This window comes from Fringilla coelebs, assembly GCF_963513975.1.
Source record: "Fringilla coelebs genome assembly, chromosome: 8".
Lineage (NCBI taxonomy): Eukaryota > Metazoa > Chordata > Aves > Passeriformes > Fringillidae > Fringilla > Fringilla coelebs.
The window spans coordinates 12,657,865-12,681,841 of record NC_140066.1 but is presented as its reverse complement, the minus strand read 5'-3'; the positions used below and the strand labels follow the sequence as shown (position 1 = coordinate 12,681,841).

General features: G+C 42.5%; 1 protein-coding gene across 1 annotated transcript in view; it reads left to right on the top strand.

Annotated features, from left to right (window-relative positions):
• The first annotated feature begins 11,529 nt into the window (after nt 1-11,529).
• The window catches only part of BMS1 (BMS1 ribosome biogenesis factor), a 21,302-nt gene continuing 8,854 nt past the window's right edge, over nt 11,530-23,977 (top strand). Inside the window, 15 exon segments of the mRNA XM_084210894.1 lie at nt 11,530-11,661; nt 11,902-12,144; nt 12,572-12,762; nt 13,128-13,207; nt 14,631-14,819; nt 15,306-15,448; nt 16,692-16,813; nt 17,416-17,612; nt 18,317-18,453; nt 18,903-19,738; nt 20,537-20,638; nt 21,594-21,737; nt 21,740-21,750; nt 22,336-22,417; nt 23,416-23,492. Of these exon segments, the coding sequence (XP_084067020.1) occupies nt 11,969-12,144; nt 12,572-12,762; nt 13,128-13,207; nt 14,631-14,819; nt 15,306-15,448; nt 16,692-16,813; nt 17,416-17,612; nt 18,317-18,453; nt 18,903-19,738; nt 20,537-20,638; nt 21,594-21,737; nt 21,740-21,750; nt 22,336-22,417; nt 23,416-23,492 (2,487 nt within the window). The 5' untranslated portion in view covers nt 11,530-11,661; nt 11,902-11,968.

The window sequence follows — 23,977 nt, the reverse complement described above, 5'->3', positions numbered from 1 at the left end:
TTACTACAAATTCAGTTTGTGCATTTTAGAGGTGAATTTATGTCAGAGTTTCATATGCTCATCCTAACAATATCACTGTGGGGGTTTTTGTCTTATTAAAGAGGAAGAGGAGGGTGAAACAGCCATCTTTATCATGATGTGCTTCAACCAATAATAATTGGTTAATAAGCCTTAATATATTAATAAGCCTTTTTCAAGAGACAGCCAAGACTCACTAGTTTGAAGTCCAAGTTGCACAGAGAGCTTCAGTTTAGACCACAGCTGTGCAGTTTACAGTTCTCTACTTATTTTTACTCATATCTGCTGGAAGTCAGTAACTTGAGTCCTACTAAAAATATTTTGTGGATATCTCTGATGTCTTTTTTTATTATGTGAGGTAGCTTTAAAAAATGAAATAGTAAGAAGTAACAAGTCCATTTGAAATCTCAGTTTATAAATGTTGGATTTATGGTATGTGGATCTGGAAGAATTTTAATAATTGGATAAGAACTACAAGTATTTTACAAGATTTTTTTTAAGGTATGGGAGCAAAGAAAGATTTTATGTCGTTTGGGGAGGGTATTTAATAAAACTGAATGTACTTTGCAAGGATAAATTGTGACAGACAGCCTTATTCAAATTGGTTATGTTGGAAAACCCTGAGCAGCTTAGACTATTCAAAAACATATTTCATACATGTCCAGTGCTGTGACTCTGCACACCAGCATCCTACAGCACATACACTGGTTATAACAGGATGAAGGACTAAATCTCCAGCAAACCCTCAGCATTTTGATGCCCTGTTGTGGCCTTTAATCACTTCACGACAGTGTATTTTAATACATAGTGTTTGGAATCTGACACTATTTCTTCTTTCTCTCTGAAGGAATTCCTAACTTTTTATTACTGCTTCCTTGGGAGAGACACTGCCTTATGTTGCCAAGTGTATGGCAGTAAACACAGAGTGCAGTGTTGAGAAAAAGGAAAGGCTTCCATTTAGTTTACTGTTCTTGAGGGTCCATTGGGACCAACTAATGGATCTTTTTTGCGCTTCTCAGTTAATGAACAAGTCATATCAATTGACACAGTTTTATAGTCCTGAAAAATTTTTCCTATATGTCTGGAATAGAAATCTTGTGATTGAAAAACTAAATGCAGTAGAAAAAAGCCAGCACAGATCTAGCAAAGAAATGGGGTCACTCACTAGCAGATGGGTGAGATAGGTGGGAAGCATGTTTCACTACTGCCACATGGGCGGGGATGTTATTTGGGAGATGAAGAGGAATAGGATTGACAAGGGAGGTTAAAGCAATAGTTCTTTAAACAGGGAGGAGAAGATTCCAGACAACTTGTCTCCAGTCCCAGCAGACTAGCCTTAAGGCCAAATTCACTCATCCTTAAGTGACTAGTTATCATAATCAAGTTCAGCAGACTATGATGTTGAGATCTGTTGTATTCTTATAGTATCATGTGGTGTGCTTGGATTTTGTTAGCACAAGAAAAAGATAGTCCTTTTCCTAAAACATCTGCAGTTCAGAGGTCTGATCCTCTCAGGTCTGAGAGTCCAGTAGTGCTTCTGGAGCTGATCAGTCACAGGATAGATCTGCAGTTACATAAACAGCACAGGTGAGGACGATTACAGACGCTTTCTCACAAAGGAAAGGAGACAGGGAAGGACATGGCACAGAGTAAAGGGAAAAGGATTACCATAAAATAAGGTAGCCTGTGAGCCTGACTGTACTGGGCATGAAATGCCATGACATTTAAAGGAAATCATATTTATCTCAGTGGTGCTGCAGCAAGCGAGGGCTTGCCAGACTAAATTGTGCTCAGTAACTCTCTGGAGGCCCAGATTGGATTTCTGGAGGATATTTTATCCACAATTTTTTTATGTTTCCTAAGGCAGGATTTTACTGACCACAGGTTTCCTACTGCATGGCTGTGTGGCTTTTCTATCGTGTGTTCAATGGGGTCAAGAATACTGATAATTTATTCATTAGATTTATTAAACAGGGAAATCCTACTCCAGCCCATTCCTGCACTGGTGTGGATTCTGGTCTGCTGATTTGCCCTTCCCTGTGGTCATCCTAACCCTTTACAGACTCAGGCTCAGCCTGTCCAAACTGCAAATCAGTGTTATGTGTAGCTGTGGGAGGGCAGGTCTGTCCCACAGAACACAGATTTTTCCTCCACCAGAGCAGGAGACATTGTATTGCATGAGGCTGGGGGCACTGATCACCACTTTCCTAGCTATCCTACATCCATCTTCTAAGACTTTTTTTCTACTGCCCAGAAAAAATGAACAGTGTTGGGTACTGCTGGGCTACCACGTCATAAAATACACAATTTTTACAAATACTTTAGCTTTGGTATTATCTAGTGTCTTCCTTTAAAATTTAAGGCAGCCTTCTCTTTGACAGGGATGACAATTTCTTTCAAGATTGCCACAGGACTCCAAAACTCACCAGTAGGCAGCATAGTGACAGTAAAAGTAAGGAACTGTTTTCAGGTTTCACAGCAGATTACCGTTACAATACAGAAATGAGATTTTGGAGTTTGATAGATAATTCTGTGAGAATGCAAGCTCAGTGAGGGTCAAAAAGACAAAGCAAATGTTAGCTGTTAGGAAAGCACTGGTAAAAAAACCTGCACATTACCTTCATAATAGTTAAAACACCATTAATCCTCTACATCTTAAATTCTGAGGGTCACTCTATCTTCTTTTTTTTTCACAAAGAATACAGCATAACCAGAAAAAGCTCTTTAAAAGACAATGAGAATAAGGAAGGCATCGAGCAGCTAGCATGAATAAGATGGGATTCTTCAGTCTGAAAACGAGGTGGCTGAAGGTAGAGAGTGAAGGGGTTTTATGAAAAAATGGTCAGTGTGAACTGCTGGAATCAGTGAAGGTCACTCCACATTCTTGAGTGGGCAGCAGCAAGCACCAAATGATTTTAGCAAATTACATGTTCAGAACACAGAAAACTAAATGTTGTTTCACATGACAAGTCCTAGTGAAAGGATGCTCTGGAAGCTAAAATTTTACATACATTCAGAGAAAGACTGAATAAATTCACAAAATAGAAACTCTGGGCTGAAAATGACCAATGTCTCCATCATAATTTTCAAGTACCAGTATGTAATTTACTGAGCTGGTTATAGGTTCCTACCTTCCCATGGAAGGTATCCAGTTTTCATCATTGGTGAAGAGTTAAATATCAGGTGAGACAGACATCCAATCTTTTTTTATTATTACCCTGGATTTCAGAGCATTACAATCAGTCACATAAACTATTTAAATTATTTCTTATATTTATTTAAATATAAGAAATATTGAAGTGTAATATTATTCCAAGTTACCTGAAATGGACCTAATGCCTTTTTCATCATGAAATATATAGATTTTAGTGTGAACTAAGGCAAGATTGGTATGTCCAAAAGTGCATGGTGTTTTCAGCAATATTTTTTTGAATATTCTAATGCTTGAATCCACCTTCAAGCATTGGAAGCAACATCTGCTTCTGGTAGGAGAAAAGTCTAGAGCAATGCCTTGGATTAACAAAGCTGTTTGCTGTTAGGAAAAGCTCAGCGTAGGTGACAGCTCCCTCAGAGCCGGTTCTGGACTGGGGAATGAATACTCTTGAAAAGCAAGCATTGTCATAAATTTTGCCTTCCTTTTGCTCATGGTGCAAAATGTGCCTCCATCCTGCTTATCCTGCTGGCACTCCATGGAATTGGACATACCTGGACACTGAACTACTTTTCAAACCACGTGGGGCTGCTGGAAGTGCTCCTTTCCCTGAGGAACAGGGGACAGCACAACCTTGTCCGCTCATGTTCTCTGGAGGGTTCCTGGGTGTCCCTGGCCATGAGAGTCCTGCTCATGGTGTGGAATCTCTGTGAATGAGAATCCATGTCCCTTTGCTGAATTCCACCGTTTTCCATTTGAACATGAAATCTCTTCGCAATTCTCCCGAGTTGCTTTCTGGCATTTTTATTTCAAGGATGTAAGAGCTGCCTGTTACTGCCAAGCCCATAATTAAAGCAGTGTTGACTGGTAAGTAATGGGCTGCAAAAGTGTACCAAAACATAATTAAAGACACATTCCAGATAAGCAGGGCATGAGTACCCTTTTTATGAGGTGTTAATGTCTGAAGACCAACTAGTGAAATTGATCTTGCCTCCTTCGGGCTGAAAGTTCTGCTCAAACATCAATAGCTTTGTACTGCCGTAGAAAATGTTTGATGTGGGGATTTCTGAAGGATGTTTGTCCTAAAACTCCCCAGGCAGGCGCCTGGTGACAGGGCCCTGCCACACTGGATGATTCAGCATTCCATTCACGCTACCATGACTTTGCTGCTCTGGAGGGAGAGAACACAGCTGCTTCCAGTGCCCTGCACAGGACTGGTGCAAACCTTTTTTCGAGAGCTATTTTAAAGAGCACTGAGGCTAGTCCTTGTCTAATAATTTTGTTGTTGCTCCTAAATACACTTTACTTATGTATCCTCCATTTCTGTTCTATTCTCAGCATATCCCACCTGTGATTTGGATCCGTCTGTAGATGCACTTGTATCACAAAGGGCATAAAGGAACCCCGGCAGAATAGGTTTCCACAGTTGGGCTCTACTTCAATCTATAGCAAAATTCCGTGGATTTTTGTGGAAGTCTGAAGACAGTCTATGAACCAAAGAGATGCTGGTTTTGTTAAGCATGCTGCTTTGGGTATTAGTGCTTCTTTTCTCACACTTCTCCCATTTCTCTATTTGTGAAATTAATCAAAAGTAGGGGTCAGAATATTATTTTCCATCTGCAGCTGTGGCAGAAATTAGCTCTTATGTTAGGCCAAGTCCACATGCCTCAGCAGAAAAGGAGGAAAAGGAGGGGGAGGCAACGATTGTCATCTTCTTTCCTGGAATCTGACTTAAAAACAAAACTCGCAATCTCTATCGATTAGCATTGCAAAGAAAATCTCTGAAAATGAAGGGTGTAAAGAGGTTGCCTGGCAGAGTTCCTCAAACAATAACTCCGGGAAGTGTGAACTGCTCTCTCTATGCTAGGGGATGTTAACAAAAGCTGTTCTATTTGAGCCGAGCTTGTAGTGATGGACAGTCACTGTTAGCAAGCAGTGCAAGTCTGTGCAAGCCTCTGCTGGCTCCTTCTTATCTCTTCTGCACTGGCTGTGTCTATAAGGTGTGTATGTGTGTGTTGGAGGAGGTGGTTTCCCTGTTCTTTTGAGCTCAATATTGCAGGCTGCCTACAGCTTTGTGTTGTAGTTAGTGCCATGAGTTGATCTTTTCTGCCATGAAAACTGGAAATCCAGAAGGAAAATTTTGAGCATTTGTTCCAGTATTCCCTCTGTCCAGACTGAATGAGTAATCTCTTTGTACCCTACAAACATCCTTGGAATCCTTGAACCAGTGTAGCATGGACCCCATGGACAGTTATATTGGAATTGCAGAGATGGAAAGGTCATGTGCAATTCCACACCTTATTGAGCCAGTTCAAATTGAGGCTCCCCAATTCTCTCTTACTCTTTGCCCCTGTGCATCCTTGTCCCATGCTGATGCTTGTGTTAAGTTCACCAAAAACTAAACTGGCCAAAAAAAAAAGTGATCAGCTTTTTTTGAAGGAGCAGCTGCATTAGCTGTGCTAGCCCAGAGTGCACTGGAGATGGCTTGTGGACGACTGGGTGCAAAGCCCTGTGTGGACTTCATGGCAGCTAGAGGTGAACCCTGCATGCCTAGAACAAGAATTAATAGCTGAAGCTGAATTTGCTGTAGTGAACACCATCAATAAAACCATGCTCCCAAGCTTTGTATGTTTGCTTATTGTAATTGAGCACCCAGATACATATGCACTTCTGCTATAAATGTTATTTAGGCATAGTGGTTTCTGAGCCTTATGGACCGAGCTGCTAAAGGAATCCAGTCTCTGCAGTACCAGACTCACAGGAGCTGACTGCCATCCCTGTGTGGAAGGACATTAATTTTTTGTTGTGGTGTGTGTAATGTTAAAACCCTTGTGCAGCTCAACCCAGAAGTGGCAGCATGGATAATGGGTGCACTGGCCCCTGCAGTATGCAAACACTGTGTACCAGCTCACACACACTTTGTCCCTGTACCCTTCAGATTCACAGCAAGCTGGAGTAGGTCCCAAGTCTGAAAAATGAATGGGGACAAGTTGAGATGAAAAACAAATGATGTAATGATGCTGCTGTTCTTGAACACCTTCAGTGACAGCCATTAGTGGCCTCATTTGACAAATTATTACACTGACTAATTGATTTGCTTCTCTTCGAACATCTAATCCTTTTCAGTGTTGCAACTGTTGCTCCCTGTAAGTCCCTTATGTCACTCTTGGCTCTCTTAAATGATATTTCTGGCCACTCTTTTGAATTAATATGCTGTTCATGATTTCACCTTGGGCTGATAGCACAGACCTTGCTTGTTCTGTACCTGACTTGGATGAGCAGAGCTGTCTGGAGGGAAAGAAAGCTGCCCCAGGAAAGGAAAACCTTTGCTGAGCTCTTCAGCACGCACTCCGGAGGGAGACTGCTCCGTCAGACCAGGGTGACCTGAGTGTGCTGGGGGAGGCTTTGTCCTTTGCTGTGAACATTGGGTGTTGATGCAATGTCTAGTAAAGCCACCAGCATTTTATTTCCTGCAGTAAAGCTGATGAGAAATGTCTCATGGATGGGAATAGGAGCAGGGTAACCAAATGGGGAAGACAAGGACTTGTAACCTGGGTGCAGTAAGCGCTGGGATGGCTTGCCTTTAGGAGAAGGGTGGTAGGGAGGCCTCCTTGCATCGGGGGAGCACAGGGTTTCCAGCAGAGCTCCAGGCCTGCAGTGCAGAGAGAAGGGGATCTCCCTCAGAGGGCTGAACCCAAGGCGGAAGATTTCTTCATTAAATTATTTGCTCTCCATTTGAATTCAAGAAAGGTGGATGGGTTGGTGGCAGCAACGGGGACTTCGCTGGGAGACACTTTGGCTCCTTGGATGGGGCGAGCCCTCATTATGTGTATTTTGGTGATGGGATGACAATGGAGGTGTTGGAGACTGCTCTGAGTCACCCTCGGAGCTGCAGAGGGGCCGGGCCGGGTGGGTGGGGGTCGCTAAAGGCCGGGGTGGAGGGCTCTTAAGGCACAGACCTGCCAGGGCCGTTACACCGCCCGCAGACCTCGGCCCGCATGGAGCTCGCCAGTCTGCCCCCCGCCAGCCTGGTCCCCGCCAGCCTCCCCTCCGCCAGCCTGGCCCCCAGCCCCGGAGCCGCCGGTGAGCCGCGCCGGGCGGGCAGGCGGCGGGGGTCTTGGTGGTGGTGTTGGTGGTGGCGGTGTTGGTGGTGATGTTGGTGGCAGTGTTGGTGGCAGTGCTGGCGGCGTTGGGGCAGGAGGACGCTGCCCGGCCCCGCTGACTGCCGCCTCCCGTTCTCTCCCCGCAGGCGAGCCCCCGGCGCGCCCCGGCGGCCCCAGCTCGGGGCGGGAGGGCGGCCGGCGCAAGCGAACCACCTTCAGCAAGGCGCAGCTAGAGCTGCTAGTCCGCGCCTTCGAGAAGGAGCCTTACCCTGGCATCGCCCTGCGGGAGCAGCTCTCCAGCCTCACCGATATCCCCGAGTCCCGGATCCAGGTGAGAAGGGCGCTCCGGGCAGGGAGGACGGGCGGGTGGCGGACGGGCGGGTGGCGGAGCGGCGGCCCGGGTGCTCAGTCTCTGCCGGTCCCGCAGGTGTGGTTCCAGAACCGGAGAGCCCGGCAGCTAAACCACAAGAAGAGCGAGGCCGCCGCCTACGCCAGGCCGGGCAAGCCAAAGCCCCCCCGGTGCGCTGGGCCGGAGCGGCCCCGGGCGCAGCAGGGCCCGGGGACAGAGCGGAGCCGTCTCTGCCCGCAGCCAGGCCTGCCAGGAGGGAGCCAGAGCTTCGGAGGTCAGCCGCCGTTCTACTCGGGGCAGCTGTACTCAAGGCTCGACATGCATTTCAGGAGCTTGGATAACAGTTTTGGAGCGCTGGGTCAGACCCCAGCTGAGTTCGGTTGGGACTGTTCGGGAAGAGGGGTCCCACTAGGTGCAGGAAGCGTGGGGAGTGCCCCCTCGTTCTCGCTCCCTGTGCAGCAGGCACAGGAGTATCCGCACCTGAAGAAATCCTTCTCTGAAGGCTGCTACTCAGATGCAGGTGTTTTCCAGCCTTGTACAAATCACCAGTACCCAGCACCTGAAGAGAACACATACAGGAAGCCCGTCTTAAACTACTCCAGTGCTAACCAGGGCCTGGGTGTTGAGAACTGTTTGTATGCCAAGTCAAGCACTTCTCCCTTTGGGAAGGGCTCCACTTTCAGTTTTGATGGGGGGGAACCCAAGCCTGAGCCCGAGCAGATGAGGCACAGTTCACCTCTGGCTGCAGCTACTAATGCTAGTCCTCCATTGGTAGTTCCAAAGCATGAAGGGGGGTATCAAAGGCCACTTACCACTCCAGCCCCATTGTACGAGCAGCAGTTGCTGGAGACAGTAAATGACTGTGACCCTCATTGGCTGGGCATGAGAAATGAAATTTTGGGAATAGGGTTAGATTTGCTGTTTGAGAATGAGCAAAATGTGGAGCAAGGTCAGACAAAAAGTTACCTTTCTGCTTTTGGTGGCCAGAATTCAGTCTGTCATTTGGGTCAGACATGAAACTGGCAGTGGGTCCACTTGCCTGATGGAAAACGAATGTGATTTTTTTTCTCAGTTGCCAGTGTTGTCTGAAGTGGCTAGAGGTTTTGCAGGTCTAGGTACAGAGTGCTTGCTCTGAGTTTTTTGCCCTGTATGGAAGGGAAAGAAAGGTAAGCCATGTTAGCAAGGGCTACCTGCTGCATCTGAGCTGCCTACCCTGCCCAGGCCATCTGTCACCAGCCCCTCGCAGTATTCCTTCACGTGTTTGGTTATGGGCAGCCTGACATTAACCTGCATGCACAGACTGATCTTCACAAGTGTGGCAGCACTGAAGAGCTCTCTGTGTCCAGACTGTGCTGGAGTCATTCTGCCAGGAGGTTTAGCACTATGGTGATGTTTTTGTGGCCTTACTGTACTGAGTTTTGTTTCTTTTCTGGTCATAATTCATTTATTTTAACTTAAGGAATCTTAGATAACAGACTTATTTATAGCTTTTAGTTGAGAAAGCATTAACATAAGAGGGGTACAAGCATGTGAAAAGTAGCGTTGGTGGTGGCAGGGGACATCTCACTGGGTGTGTTTGCATTTTAGGTGTGTTCCTCAGAAAGAAAACTAATGGTCTTTTCCTGGGTACTTAATATATAGTGTTTTCATTTTAAAATGACCACAGTCTTTTAAAAGGCAATATTTTTGTGATTCTGTTTTGTGTAATTTGTTTGCAAATTGTCTTTTTTTTTTTTAATTGTGATTGTCTAGTTGCCAAATTAAGGTTTTTTAACTTCATGAAGTTGTAGAATTGCACTGAGAGGAGAGAAAAATGTGTTTCATCTTTGCATTTGCACATTGAGCCTATTTTTAGAATTCTCAAGATCCATAGTTATCCAGAAGACCACAGAAATCATGGAAAGGTTCTTCACATGTACCTCCGGAGAACTGCCATGGATGTGTGTTAAAGCAGTATGAGGCCTAGGATGCTGAAAACTTTACATGCAGATCTGTTTTTGGGTTTAAAATGTGGCTCTGGAATATTTAAAGTATGTTTAGATTGTAATACATTTGTTATTAACTCAATTATTTTGTTTATAGAACAAGAGAAACAATGAGAATAAAACTTAATCACAGACCATTATTTTATTAATAAAATTGATATCCTTGAACAAACTGTCTATGGAGGTGTGTAAACAAGAAGCCCAGAAAATTAGTCCTGACTTTTGTCAGTAATTTTTATTTGTGGCTATAACTGTTCTGCCTTGACCTAAAGAATTGGAACAGGTCATGTATTACAGAACAGCTGTATGGCTTCAGACAAAAGCTGTAAGGCACTTTGAAAACAAGTTGTATTTGAGAGTGAAGGACAAAAAGATGATTGTATTTATAATTGTATCTATGACTCTTTTAGTAAATTTTTGAAAAAAATGCATTAAGACTTATTTATTTACATATACCCTCTCCCTCATAATACCTTCTTGATGAGAATGCTTATTCAACACGGAGGTACTTCCACAGCAATGGTATAGTAGCCTCCCCTGGACTTGCCAGCATCTCTGCTGTCATATGATCAGGTGATGCTGGGGCAGGAATCAAATGTGTTCAGTAGTTGAATTACTCTTCTACTTCCTGTAAAATGCTCCTATTTATAGAAGAAGGGAGGATTTTACATGCTAAATATTGACAAATGTATTTTCTTCTACATAATTTGTCAAAGAGATAGCGAGGACCCAAATTCACCAATGTCACTTTTTGTCAGGCTGGGCTAATTCACTGCAGGGCGTCCCGAGCTCCTCCCTACGTGGGAACCCTGCAATCACATTCCTTTCTTCACAGCCGTCTCCTCCAGCAGCAGGGCTAGTGTGACAGCCGCGGCCCCGCAAGTCCAGCTGGAAGCCACCTGCCTGGGAGGCAGGATGGGGCCAGCAGCAGCACAGAGGGAGCGGTTCACGCCCGGACACCTCGTTAGCAGCCCTGCCCCTCGCTGGCTCTGCCATGAGGAGAATCACCCCGGACTAAAGGGCTTTTCATTGAGCAGGGTCTGCACCTAGGCGCACCTCAGGGGGACTGGCCTTCAGGCGGGGCACAGACCTGAGATAAAACAATGGCTCACTTCTCACCCGGGTACCTTGCCCTCTGCATGCCTGGTCATGTCCCTGTGGGTGGAGGGCTTGGTACCTGCAAAACGCCCCCACCTAAGTTGTATTAGCGACAGGAGGAGAGGGTACTGTGTTAAGCTGCCCCAGGGGAAGTTTAGTTTGGAAATCAGGAAGAGTTTTTTCACAGAAAAGGCGATTAGACACTGGAATGGGCTGCCGGGGAGGTGGTGGAGTCACCGTTCCCGGAGGCTTCAGGGAACCGGCCCGCAGTGCCCAGGGCTGGCTCGGCGGTGCTCGGTCACGGGATGGCCTCGGTCACCCCGGGGCTCAGGGCTGAAATCCCCATTGTTTATGTCATTCTTTGATGAATTCCGCCCGGACTCACTGCACGGAAAAGCTCTTCATAGGCTTTTATGCTCTGACTTGTTTGTCCTCCCATAGTCCTTGGCAAGGATTGATTTTTTTATCCTTCTCGCTGGGGCCGCATCTGCCAGTTCTTACAGGGCTGCCCCGAGCCCACGGGCAGCTGAAGTTCCCCACGCCTCCCCCGCTCCGGGTGCCGTGGGGCCAGCCCCGCCGGGCAGCTACCGCGGGCTTTCACAGAGCTTGCAGGAGAATCATTTATTCCTGAACTCGCGCACAGGGGCCGACTCCCGCTTCCCGTCCCGGTTCCCCGTGCGGGCTGCGCGGCGCCGCCGCCACCCTGCCGCTATGGGACAGCGTGTGCGCCGGCAATAGCGCTCCGCCGCGCCGCGCCCGGAACTCCGCGCGCAGCCGCTGTTTCCGGGAGGGCGGCTCCGCAACGGAGCGGTCGGTGCGGGCACACGTGGGCCGGGCGGCCGGACCGGGGGACAGCACCCGATCCGGGGGAACAGCATCCGACCCGCGGGGACAGCGCGGGGCCGGGAGGACAGGTCGGACCGGGCAGGACCGGGGCCCACGGCACGGCCCAGGTGAGTGGTGGTTCTGGTGGGGTGCAGCTCCACGGCGGGACTCCTTGGCTAGCTGAGGGCCCGCGGTGTGCCCGGCAGCTCCCCGCCCTCGGCCGCACCGCCGGGGCGCTGCCGGCCGGCCCGGGGGCTGCCGTGCGCCGGGCGGGGGCCCCGTGTGCCGGGGGTGGTGGTGCTTGCTCGGTGTTCTCCAGTGGTGTGCTGTGTACACGTGCCCTGTGTTAACTGTGCTCTCTTCCTGTGCCAGCTGTGCCCGCTGTCACACGGAGGAACTCAGAATCCTGCTGGCTGTAAACACCTGTTGAACCAGTAAGATGGAGGAAAAAGAGAAGAAGAAGCATCGTGCGAAGCATAGCGGGCCAAAGGCAGAGAAGAAAAGGAAACGTTATCTCAATGACCTGGGAATAGGCGATGAGGAGAATGCACGGAAGAGAAACCCCAAAGCCTTCACAGTGCAGTCCGCTGTGCGGATGGCCAGGACTTTCCATCGGTGAGAGTGGGAGCTGCTTCCGGAGCTGCAGAGGTGGCTGGAGGGGTGGGAGTCGCCTTGGCTTCCTTTGTCACTTTGTGTAGACTGTGACAGTCTACACTACATATATATATATAAATATATATATATACACATATAAAACAGACTGTGGTTTTCACTGGTGTGTCTGCTTAGCATTCATCGTTCACCCAGTCATGCTGTAGTTTGTGTGTGTGTCAGGAGTGGGGTGCTTTGTGCATCTCTGTTGCACTGTACACTGTTAACCCATAGAAAAGCAGTATAGCTCCTTAGGCTCAGTGGGAGTTCCTGATGTCTCTGCTTGTGCTCCATTTTGTGCTCAAGCCTTTGCAAATGCTGAAGACTTTCAAATAGTAAATGCCACTATCCATAGCGTTCCTGTATTTATTTATTACAAATTTCTCCTCAGAACTCAGGATCTGAAGACTAAAAAACATCACATCCCCGTGGTTGACCGGACTCCTTTGGAGCCACCTCCCGTGGTGGTGGTTGTGGTTGGCCCTCCCAAGGTTGGGAAGAGCACTGTGATAAAGTGTCTCATTAAGAACTTCACCAGGCAAAAGCTGGTTGAAATCCGGGGTCCTGTGACAATTGTTTCAGGTGAGAACAAAGATAGGAAACATGGAAATGCTTCTTTTGTGCTCCTTACTTGTCTTGCTTTGAGAGCTGGGATGTGCTCATGTTCTCATGATTTTTGGTCATTTTGAAGATATCATTTGGATCTGTGATCTGGCATATGTACAGAAAAAGAAGATTCAGATAATTTTAAATTAAAAAATTATATTTTAGTAGCATTATAAAGAGGTAAAAACAGACACTTCTGCAGTGATTAATGTTGGGTGATTTACATGCTAGACCAGGGTCCCAGGTACCCTGGAGGAACTCCAGGAATGGGAACCGAAAAGAAAACTACAAATTGGTTTGCTCCCTCTGTTGCAGTTTTTGATGCTTAATTCTGTTTTTAGGTAAAAAGCGCCGGCTGACCATTATTGAATGTGGATGTGACATTAACACAATGATTGACCTGGCTAAAGTTGCTGATTTGGTAAGTTAGCAATGGAGTGTGATTCCTGCTATAATTTATGTTGAAAATACTACTTTTTACTGGACTGCACCAGTGTCAGGTTTCTCTACACATTTTTTGCTGTCAAAGGCAAAACTGTCCTTGGTTTGAAAGAGAACAAGACCTGAACTCTTTGACACACCTTATGTTCTGGAACAACCCCAGCACTTTCCTCATCCTGAGGATGGGGAAAGTAAAGTGTGTGTGTGTGTGTTTGTGATGGTGGGGAGGATGTGAAATAAGTGAAATGCTGCTGAGCTTCATTGCTAATGCAGCTGGTAAACTGCTAGTGGAAGATGTTATAACAAGCCAAGGTGACACAGTGACTTCTCATTAAGGGATTTGGTTAAACCATATAAAATCTGAAAATGAGATTTAGTCAAGAAGTTCTCAACTAATATTCAAAGCAGAAATATTTATTAGTTTACTAGTTGGGGTTTTATGCACCCTGAGGTCTCCATCTGTTTTGTAGTAATACAGCTGATTTCAGTGGAGTGTGGTCACTGTTGTAATTTACTTGCAACTTTTGGATCAAGAGATTACACCAACTGATCCTGGGGATCCAGTGCATGATCCCTTTGTTTAGAATTTTACTTTCCATGTGGATTTGGAATATATTATTCACAGCTGATTAGGTATTGGGATCCTTGTCTAAGTATTAACTGTGTAAATATCTGAGTAGATGTGTATACTGATCTAGATATTCTTCTACTTTTATGTGTTCTGCCGAGTATGGGATAGGGACCAAACAGTACAAATACTTCTGCTGGTGGATGTTTAAGATTCTGTGTGCACATGGTGGTGCTGAGAATCTGTTTGGATTTGTTGTTAGGGAGCTGAGATTACATCAGTGCTTGAAGATCTGTCATCAGGTCCTGTATGCTTTAGGTTCTTTATTGCTAAAACCCTAAACCAGCTTTGCTTCCATTTTCATGTGACAGTTGGCTTCTGTTTCCCTGTGTCAGTGCGTTTTAGTGATGTGTAACAGCAATTGCAACAAGGGAAAAATGTTGATTTCATTTTACCCTACTTGGCCTTAGCAGCATTACTGTATCTAAGACACAGATATAAGAGTTTTATTAATTTTCTAGGATATTCCTGAAAATCTTGGAAGATAATCAATTTTACATATTTTAAATTCACCAGGTAAACACTTGTTCAGATCTTATAATAATACTGAATGTTATTGCATTCCTGGAGTGCCTAGAACATCTTTAGTAGCCAAGTTCCACACTTCAGATAAAAAGCCAAAGTTGGTTTTTGGGGTATATGAAAATAAAGTACAGAACCTTTTGTAAAATTTTGGTTCTTGAGAAGCTGAACAGTTTAAAGGTGTGGTCTTTGAAATAAGGTCATGAGTGCACTGTGGTATTGCTGTAGTGAAATGTGAATATTGTGTTTACAGGTTCTCATGCTCATTGATGCCAGCTTTGGATTTGAGATGGAGACATTTGAATTCCTGAACATTTGCCAGGTACATGGCTTTCCCAAAATTATGGGAGTTCTAACCCACTTGGACACATTCAAGAACAACAAACAATTAAAGAAGACTAAAAAGAAGTTAAAGCACAGATTCTGGACTGAAGTGTATCCGGTATGACATTTAACATTAATTTTTTCACATATTTTGCTTTATGGAAGCTAAATTAAAAGTGGGTCAAGACTTAAGGGTTTATTATATTCTCACACCTTTTAAATAGGTAAGTGGACAATGTTGATACTGTATCAGATTGTTTCATTTTTCTTCTGTTTGCTAAAATACTTTTGTGATTATTCTCTATCCCAATGTGATAAGCTGCTTAATTTGCTACTAGGTCTGTTATGCAGGCGCTGTGTAAGGAGGATCTGCTTGTTGGTCCCTGTGAGGTCTTGAGGATGTGAATAGTTTTCCAATGAGATTTAGGGGACAATTTTCATGTTGAAGTAAACTGGTTAGTTTGATCTTTTAGAACCTGTTGTAATGTAATTTTCAATTAAGATTTACAAATTAGAATTGCATTAACTATGTATTTTTCTTTATTTAGCTTTATGGGTATTAAATCGAATTTTTTATGTTTTTATGTCTTTTTAATGTGCTTAGGGTGCCAAGTTGTTTTATTTGTCTGGGATGGTTCATGGAGAATATCAAAAGCAGGAAATTCACAATTTGGGGCGTTTCATCTCGGTTATGAAATTCCGGCCTCTCACTTGGCAAACGTCTCACCCATATGTTCTTGCAGACAGGTGTGTGTTTTTCTCTCTGTTCTTTATTCTCAGCCTAGATAGCACCTTGTTGTTTGAAAAAGCTGTGCTATTAGCCCTCAGCTCTGTGTGTCAGTGGGTGTTTGGTGTTCCCTGAGTGGCTTTGGGAAGGGAAGGTGCCTCTGCAGTTCAGTTCCATTCAGTTTTCACTTGTGTCAGGTCATGTACATGCCTCTGGTATATTGTAAATACTTTTGAAACACAGGATAATTAAAATAATCCTGCTTGTTGATGAGTATACTGAAATTTCTATGGAAAAGAAACAGCATTCTAGTGATTAAACAGCAGCTGGTGAATTAGTCCTCTGAGTTCCCTGGAATATCCCTACTGTTCTGTCTCCCAGTATAGCATTTGATTCACACTCTCTTTGGAACGTGAAAGTAATCTTGATGGCAGCTGTGCCTGCTTGAGAAGTTACCTCACCTTTCATATTTTATTGCCAGAATGCTTACAGTTATGACTAAATTCCCACAATAATCCAGGGTGCCTTGAATGAGCCTCTTCTTTAGCTCTAATTCTTCAGGAAAAATTGTCAGAGAAATAGAGAAGTGTTGTGCAAAGTCCTGCAAATACATAAAGAAAAGAGAGGCAAAATGCAAACCCCACACTCTGTAGTATTTCAGTAACAATGTTTTAGGTTGCTGTAAGTGCTGCAGTTTCATGATTGTTGGGTCAGCTTTAAGCTGATCTGCAGCTGAGTTGTGTCCCCCATTCTCCTCTTTGGCTCTGTGTGCTGCCTCTCCTGTGCAGTGTAGAGAGGAGTTTCCCCTCCTCTGCCTGCAAAAAGCCGCTCTTTTCTGTGGTAGCTTTTGTGTTGCTCACCAGCATTCTTAAGGAAAAGAAGGTGTTGTGTGGCTGCAGAGAATGTGACATTCAGCTGTTTGCCCTCCAACCGTGAAATTGATTAGAGGAGGGTTGTGTGTACAAAGCCGATAAAGAGTAGTTAAAATGTGCTAAGAAAGCAGTACCTGCTCAGTGAAGTGTCAGTAAACCTTCGGGAAATTTGTTGAGCATAATTGTACAGCTTTTAGAAAAGAATTCTAAAATGTTTTGAGAAGATAATTTTTTCCATGAAATTTTCTTTCTTATGATAATTCAATTTTGATGATTAGGGTCTGCAGATCATGCAGTGGCCGCAGTGATGTTCTTTTTCCTTAAATTACCTTCTCTCAAAAGTTACCATTGAGACTCTGGATATTTTAACTGTTATTTAAATGTTGAGTAGAATGGAAGAGCTGACAAACCCAGAGGATGTTCGAATCAATCCCAAATGTGACAGGAAGATATCACTGTATGGATACCTGAGAGGAGCACACCTAAAAAACAAAAGTCAAATTCATATGCCAGGTAATTTATCAATATTAGAACTCTTTCTGTACTGATATGTGAAAAACAGCATAGCTGAAATTAATTTGTATCTTTAAAGTATGTTATGCAACAGATTTTCCACCTTTCTGTTATGTTTTTGAAATTTTTTTCATAATGCACATTTTTGTGAAAATAAACCTTGTAAATAGTTTTGCTTTAAATTGTGCAGTTTTGTTGCACTGATAAATACATTATTTGCAGTATTTAAAATTTTTTATAAGTGTATCACTTTTAGAAAATGCTTAAAATATAAAACATACCAGCCCTAATAATAAAAAGTTAATTTAAATGATGTGAATTAGTAAATTATGTAATATATTTAGTATTTAGTCAGAATTGAATAATATTTTAAGTGAATTATTAAAAAGTTTAAATTAAGAAATACCGTGCTAATGAATTTACGAACCTACTCAGAAAAGTGAGTTGCTGTTTTTGTCACTGGAAAACAAGCAAAGACACAAACAAAGCTTTGCAGGATTCTGGTGAATTTATGTATATTTCTCTGAGTTCAGTGGTAAGGCAGAGGAATTGGATGTTTGGTACAGAGCTTCCTGTTGATGAATCACTGTCTGTCCCCTCAGGTGTTGGAGACTTCACTGTAAGTGATGTGAGTTTCCTGCCAGACCCCTGTGCTCTCCCTGAGCAGCAGAAGAAACGTTCCTTAAATGAGAAAGAGAAGCTCGTCTATGCCCCTCTTTCAGGAGTTGGGGGTATTGTGTATGACAAAGATGCTGTTTACATTGACCTTGGTGGAAGCCATGCTCATGAAAAAGAAGAGGTAAAAGAATGCTGATAGTGGTTTAAATTCTCTTGGAAAATATAGTTTTTATCCTTAAAGCCAAAATAAGTGTTTAAAAATAAGCTTCTATAAAATAATCAATCCTTATCTATCCGTAGTGGATAATTAGTTATTTTCTCCTTCAGGGATTTCAGAGAAGGGATATTTCTATTATCTGTTATTGTACAAAACATTGGAAGATCACTTAAGTACCAAAAGTTTGTGTAATAACTTTCCAAATATTGACCTAAGATTTATGAAATCTTTTGGTGCTGGACTGTTACTGTTCTTATTTGCAGGGCATGGTGATTGTTGGGAGAAGACTTAAAGGATTTGACTGGTCAAAGGGAGGAAAAAAAAAAGAGATTTACCTACAAACAAATTGAATTCAGTTTTTTCCCCCTGTATTGTGCTAAATGTTAAATACCTTTGGGTCTGTGACAATATGTTTGCTGGTATTTACTTTAGTGGATGCATATTGTGAAGGAGTCCCTCTTCAATTTTTCTTGGATTGATATTATAGATATTCTTGAAATGTGAAGAGGGGAAGGGAGACCTTGCTATTCTGTTCTGAGAAAATGTTTCTTTAAAATGCTCTGCAATTTTTCTTGCATATTCATATTTCTGCTGCTTTAGACTGATAGGTGTCATTAGACATTTGTTTATTCAACTTAATTAAAAAGTAAAAAGTCTTGTCTTTTCAGGAGGAAGTGAGGCCAAATCAGGAACTTGTTCAGAGCCTCATCTCCACACACTCAGCCATTGATGTTAAGATGGCATCAAGCAAGGTCTCTCTCTTCATGGACTCTACACCCTTGGGCTCAGAAGATGTAGGACAAGAGTAAGTTTTGAATGCTGAACAGTGTTTTGAGCATGAATGAATCTCTAATTTCAGGCTCTAATTTAGGAAAAATTCTGAATAGAGCACAGCTTGTAAAATGTCTGTTTCTTCCTCTTCTGAGATTACTCATATGCCACACTGTATTTTGGGATAAAAGTAATTGGTACTAGAAAGTTTTGCAAACAGTGTAGTCCTGCCTTCCAGGAATTTCTTGCTGATACAAGTAACATTTCTGTTTTAATTAATTCCATGGAAAAATTAAGCAATTTCTTGGAATTATTTTTGACATTAAAGGATGCCAGTGCCTTTCTAATGGTCTATGTGACTTCACTTTCTTTGAAAGAAAATTTGTAGAACTGTTACAAAATATTAATATGAAGCTTGATTATTTCATTAAAATTTTCTTGTATTTTACCATCTTTCCCCAAATGTGGTCTTTGGGAGAACAGGTTTGTGATGCCACAAGAAGAGAGGCAGGTGGATTTGAAGACTGGAAGAGTTCGTCGGAAGGCCGTCTTTGAAGACGACGAGAAGGAAAATGATGATGTAGCAAGTGATGAGGAAGATGACCAAGAAGAAGAAGAGGAAGAAGAAGCAGTGTCTGAAGATGGAAGTGATGGTGACGATGAAAATGATGCTGAGGAAGAAAGTGAGAGAGTGCTCTTGCGGGAAGGGATGGCTGTTAGGAGAGCCAAGCGTCTGAAAACAGAGGTGGCTCAGGAAGAAGCTGTGAACGAGCTACCAGCATTTGCTGACAGCGATGATGACCTGGAGATGAGCTCTGAAGAAGAAGGAGAAACTGCCCCTGAAGACAGTGAGATGGAGGAAGATGAGGAGGAGGAAGAGGAGGAGGGGGAGGTACAAAGGACTTACGATGATGAAAGTTCAGGTAGTGAATTCGAGGCTGCAAATAAAAGAGCTGAATCTAAGCAGTGTGATAGGGATAGTGAAGGTACAGAAATGAAACCACAAATCACAGAGCACAGTCCCAAAAGAAAAGCAGTGCTCACTACAGATTCAGGAAACTGCACTGCAGAAGAGGCATCAGAATCTGAGGATGAGAACTCTTCCCTTGAAGAGGGTGACGATGAAGGAGGATCACATGAGGAATTAGAAGCTGATGAGTCAAATAGGAATGGATTTCAGCACAGTAAAGCAAAGAAAGCTGATAGTGTTAGACACACCAAAGTTAAAACTGTAGACACTGAGGATGATGATGTGGAGAACCTGCTGAAAGAGGAAGAGGAGTATGAAGAAAAAATAGATCTTTCTGCTGACACAACAGGTAGACCATAACTGTTTAATTTTTATTGTCCACTTCAATTGTATTAATTGTTAAAGGATATAATTAGTAAATACTCCATAATGTTGCCTGTCATATATATATATATAAATATGTATTTATATATAGTACTTAAGTAGCAAAACTTCAAGTTAGGACAGCTTGAAATACTTGGTATTAAGCCTTTCATGTACATTGTAGTATGCAGTATCAGGTTTCCTTCCTCTAGAACAGAGGCGATTCATTTTGTTAACAAACCTTCATTGATTTTGCATATACTTCTCTTTAATCTTTATAGCTATGTGTGTAAAACAAATTATGATGCTCTAATAATCTAGAAAGACTAAAACATGTTTGGGGGAATGTTACTGAAATGCACTAACTACTTGCTGAGCACTGGAACAGGAATCTCCATCTTTGGAGATGTTCAAAGGCCGTTCTGACATGGTGCTGAGCAGCCTGCCTTAGGTGTGGCTGCTTGAACAATGGGGCTGGACACAGAGACCTCCAGAAGTCCCTCCCAACCTCAGCCATTCTGTGAGTCTATGAAGAAGACATGTATCATCAGGAACATGATCAAATCTATTACTCTTGTTAATAATTTTTAAAATTCAATCTTAAAAATAAAATCAGTGGTATAATTTGTTATCTACAGTTTATGTTTCTGTGTATATATAGAATGTGAGAAAAAGAAACTGTGGGCTGTGTCTACACTTCTTAAGCCTCTTGTTATGTCCTTATTTAAATTATTTTTGTAGTTGCTGATTTTTCTTCCTTTTTGCAATTTTTTTTCCTTTTCAGGTGCGCTTAAATGGAAAGAGGACCTCACACAGAAGGCAGCTGAGGCCTTTCTAAGACAGCAGCGATCAACCCCCAATCTTCGTAAACTTGTGTATGGAGCAGGTACAGATCTGTTTGGACACTTGTCTCAATATATGCTGGCTTTTTGCTGTTACCAAGTTTTCAAGTCTGAATATTTGAGCATGGTCTTTTGGTGGGAGGCTTAGGGAGAGTTAATTGACTTTTTAATTGCTGATGCTCATTTTCACTAATAATTGTAATGAGAAGACAGTTTTTACTTTTCCCATAAAAAGCATTTTGAGTTCATTTTGCAGACTACTCAGTTGTTACTCATGTTTTCTTATACAGTTATTTCTTCCAATCATTTAAGGTGTGGTTATTTGTGTAATGATCTGATAAATATTATGCAAACCTGTTGTGGTAATTGTGTTTCCTAAAGGGATGTTGTCTGTTGGCTGCTTTCAGGAATTTCTGTCTCATAGTGACTGTGGAAGAGTCTCTTACACATGACTTAGTATCAGGTGTTTGTCAAGGGAAAAATAGCTGGCTTAAAAGGAAAACAAAATTGCTGTGTATGTAACTTGTCCTGTTTTAATTCAGAACTTCTACAGTTGTTGTCTGAGTGCCAATCTCATTGTGCAGAGCCTTTGTAGAACATGATGATAATTTGGCCTTTGTAAACCTTCCACAGTGCAGGTGTGGGAAGACTTTCTGACAGATTCTCCTGTCTGGTATTCTTGATTTACATGCAAGCTTAATTCCTGTTCCTGTTCCTTCCTGTTCACAGATCGTTTTGCTATTGTTCTGATTTGTGATATTGAACAAGCATCGCCTCTTTACTTACTGGGCAATGTTTTTTTAATATGATTCCAGTTATGAAAACAACTGGATCAGTGTACCTTTTTCTTCAGGCTTTTACGTTTAAAACTGTTCCAGTTTGCTTTTTTTTGTTTCCTCAAACTGCTGCAGCTGTTGGGAAACATAAGGAGAGAGGTGGTTAATGAATTTCATGCATGTACTCTGCGGGAAATCATCACAGCCTCTGTGTTTGGTTTAGCTGTGGAGGATGAGGACCAGGAGAGCGAGGATGCAGATGATGAACTTGGAGGTTTGTTTCGTGTCAGCCGTCCAGACAAAGCATCCAAACAAAAGGCTAATGCACTTGACTGCTCCAAATTTCTGGTAGAAAAGCCGCAAGATTGGATTTAGAAGAGGTAATGCCATTGGATAATTGCTTCTGCATATCTTGCCTGGTTCTGTCCTGGCTGTGTCTCATAAAGCATGACTGAGTTGTCATTGAAACAGACCTGTGTCTTAGATTCTGCCACTTGCTGTCAGTATAAGTAACAGATTCCAAGGGGGTTTGCTCTTAGAAGAGTGGCAAGTTACAGTAAATCAGTTTAATGCTTGTCTCACTTGAGTATTTGGTGGATAATAGTTTGTTCTTTATTTACCAAAAAATAAAGAGCAGGGGAGACCCAAGCGAAAATACAATGTAGGGTAGAGATTTTGGTAATGCAAAGACCTTTGGGCAAGAATTAAACTGGGTTCACAATCCTGCTTTTGGGGGGGCATTGTGTAGTTTTAGTAATGGTGTCTTGATGCAGAGCTGCATGTGAGAATTGTTTCTGATGTTTCTGATGAGGGAGTGGGGTATGTCTTGGGGAACATTTCTGTTGATGATAAACTGCAGCTGTGCAAGGCAATGACACTTATTTTGCAGGTTATGAGCAGCATTCGAGACTGCTTTGTTACTGGAAAGTGGGAGGATGATAAAGATGCAGCAAAGTATTTTGCAGGTTATGAGCAGCATTCGAGACTGCTTTGTTACTGGAAAGTGGGAGGATGATAAAGATGCAGCAAAGCTGTTGGAGGAAGATGGTATGTGTAACACTAAAAATGATTCTTGTATATAGGATTTTTAAGAAAAGTAGGACTTTTTAGTTGTGTATATAGAATATTGTGCCTTAGTGCTGTACTTGCAGGTTTTTCTTTCAAGCTGTTTTGTAAATTATTATATAGATACTAACATAATTACACATTGCTGCCAGTCTCTGTAGAAACAGTAGGCACATACCACATTCTGGAAATTTACTTAACAAAAAATAGAGTATGTAACTTGAAATACTAAATGGAGTCCTTAGTCTGAACACTTGGACATGCCAGCTTTGAATTATGTATCTGAGTTCATCTGTTCATCATATATGGTTTATTCTTTTGGATAGTCATGGTAGAAATAAACAGAAGCTATTCTTTGTTGGGAAGACAAACTTGCCTTCCATGTTCGGCTGAAAAGTGAGATCTATCTTCAGATGTTTTGGAGGTGCTGGTTTTTTTTTTTTTTTTTTTTTTTTTTAAATTAGGAAATACTTAAAAAATTAATAATGTGACTGTATCTTACATGCATCATGATTGTGCTTTAACAGGCTTCTATAAGCATATGTTTTTAACCTAAAGACTCAGCTATATTTAATTTTATTTTTTTTCAAATTAAACATAGGAGTACATTTTTTTTTTAAATTAAACATAGCAATTAAACAATTGCTCTGCTGGTGTTTTGTGTCATTAAAGTGCAAACTAATGTATTGGGAGTCCTTTGGGGTGATCTACACTTCATTTACATTTTTTTAAATGATAAGGGTGTTGAAAGGGTAAAGGAGGAGCCATGTTGAGTTCAGCTGGGAATTTTCAGCTGAAGCTGGAGAAAGGGCAGAACAAACATATAAAAACTTGATGGGAATCAAAAATATTTGGACTGGAAACTAATTTCCACAGCAGCACTGAGAAATGCTTAGTACTGAACACATGAGAGATGGTGTGGAGTAATACAGCAGAATGGTTAACTAATGCTCACATGTCTGGTGTGCTTATTGTTGCAGAAGAGCTGTATGGAGATTTTGAAGATCTGGAAACTGGGGTTGTGCACAAAGGAAAGGCTGCTGCTGGAGGAGAGCAGGTCTGATCTGCATTTTTATGTTCTTTACAACTTAAGTGTGGGTTTCTTATCAAGTGATAGGCATCCTATGTAATAAATTCCGTGTTCATAGAATCAATAGGAAGGAAATCAGTGGGAGCATGAAAGAAAATTTATGTTTATTACTGACTTTATCTAGAGTGGCATGTTTTTAGCCTGAGCCTTAGTTTTTGTTCATAGTTAATTATGTAGAAGTCACCTCACTTATTTAACAGTAGGTGTCAGGCTTAATCAAGAGCTGCAGGATCTGGAGGCAGGACAGAAGTATTTTAAAACCAAATGTAATCATAACTGTTTGTACTATGTCATCTCATTTGATGCAGAAGATTATAGCACTCTGTTTAAACACAACAAATAGTGGAAACTTGACACAGTTTCTTAGTTCATTCCTCTTATCTGCATAAAGGTTGGTGGAAGCAATTTTATGCTGTGGCTTGGATATCTTCCAATAACAGAACTGTAGTTGC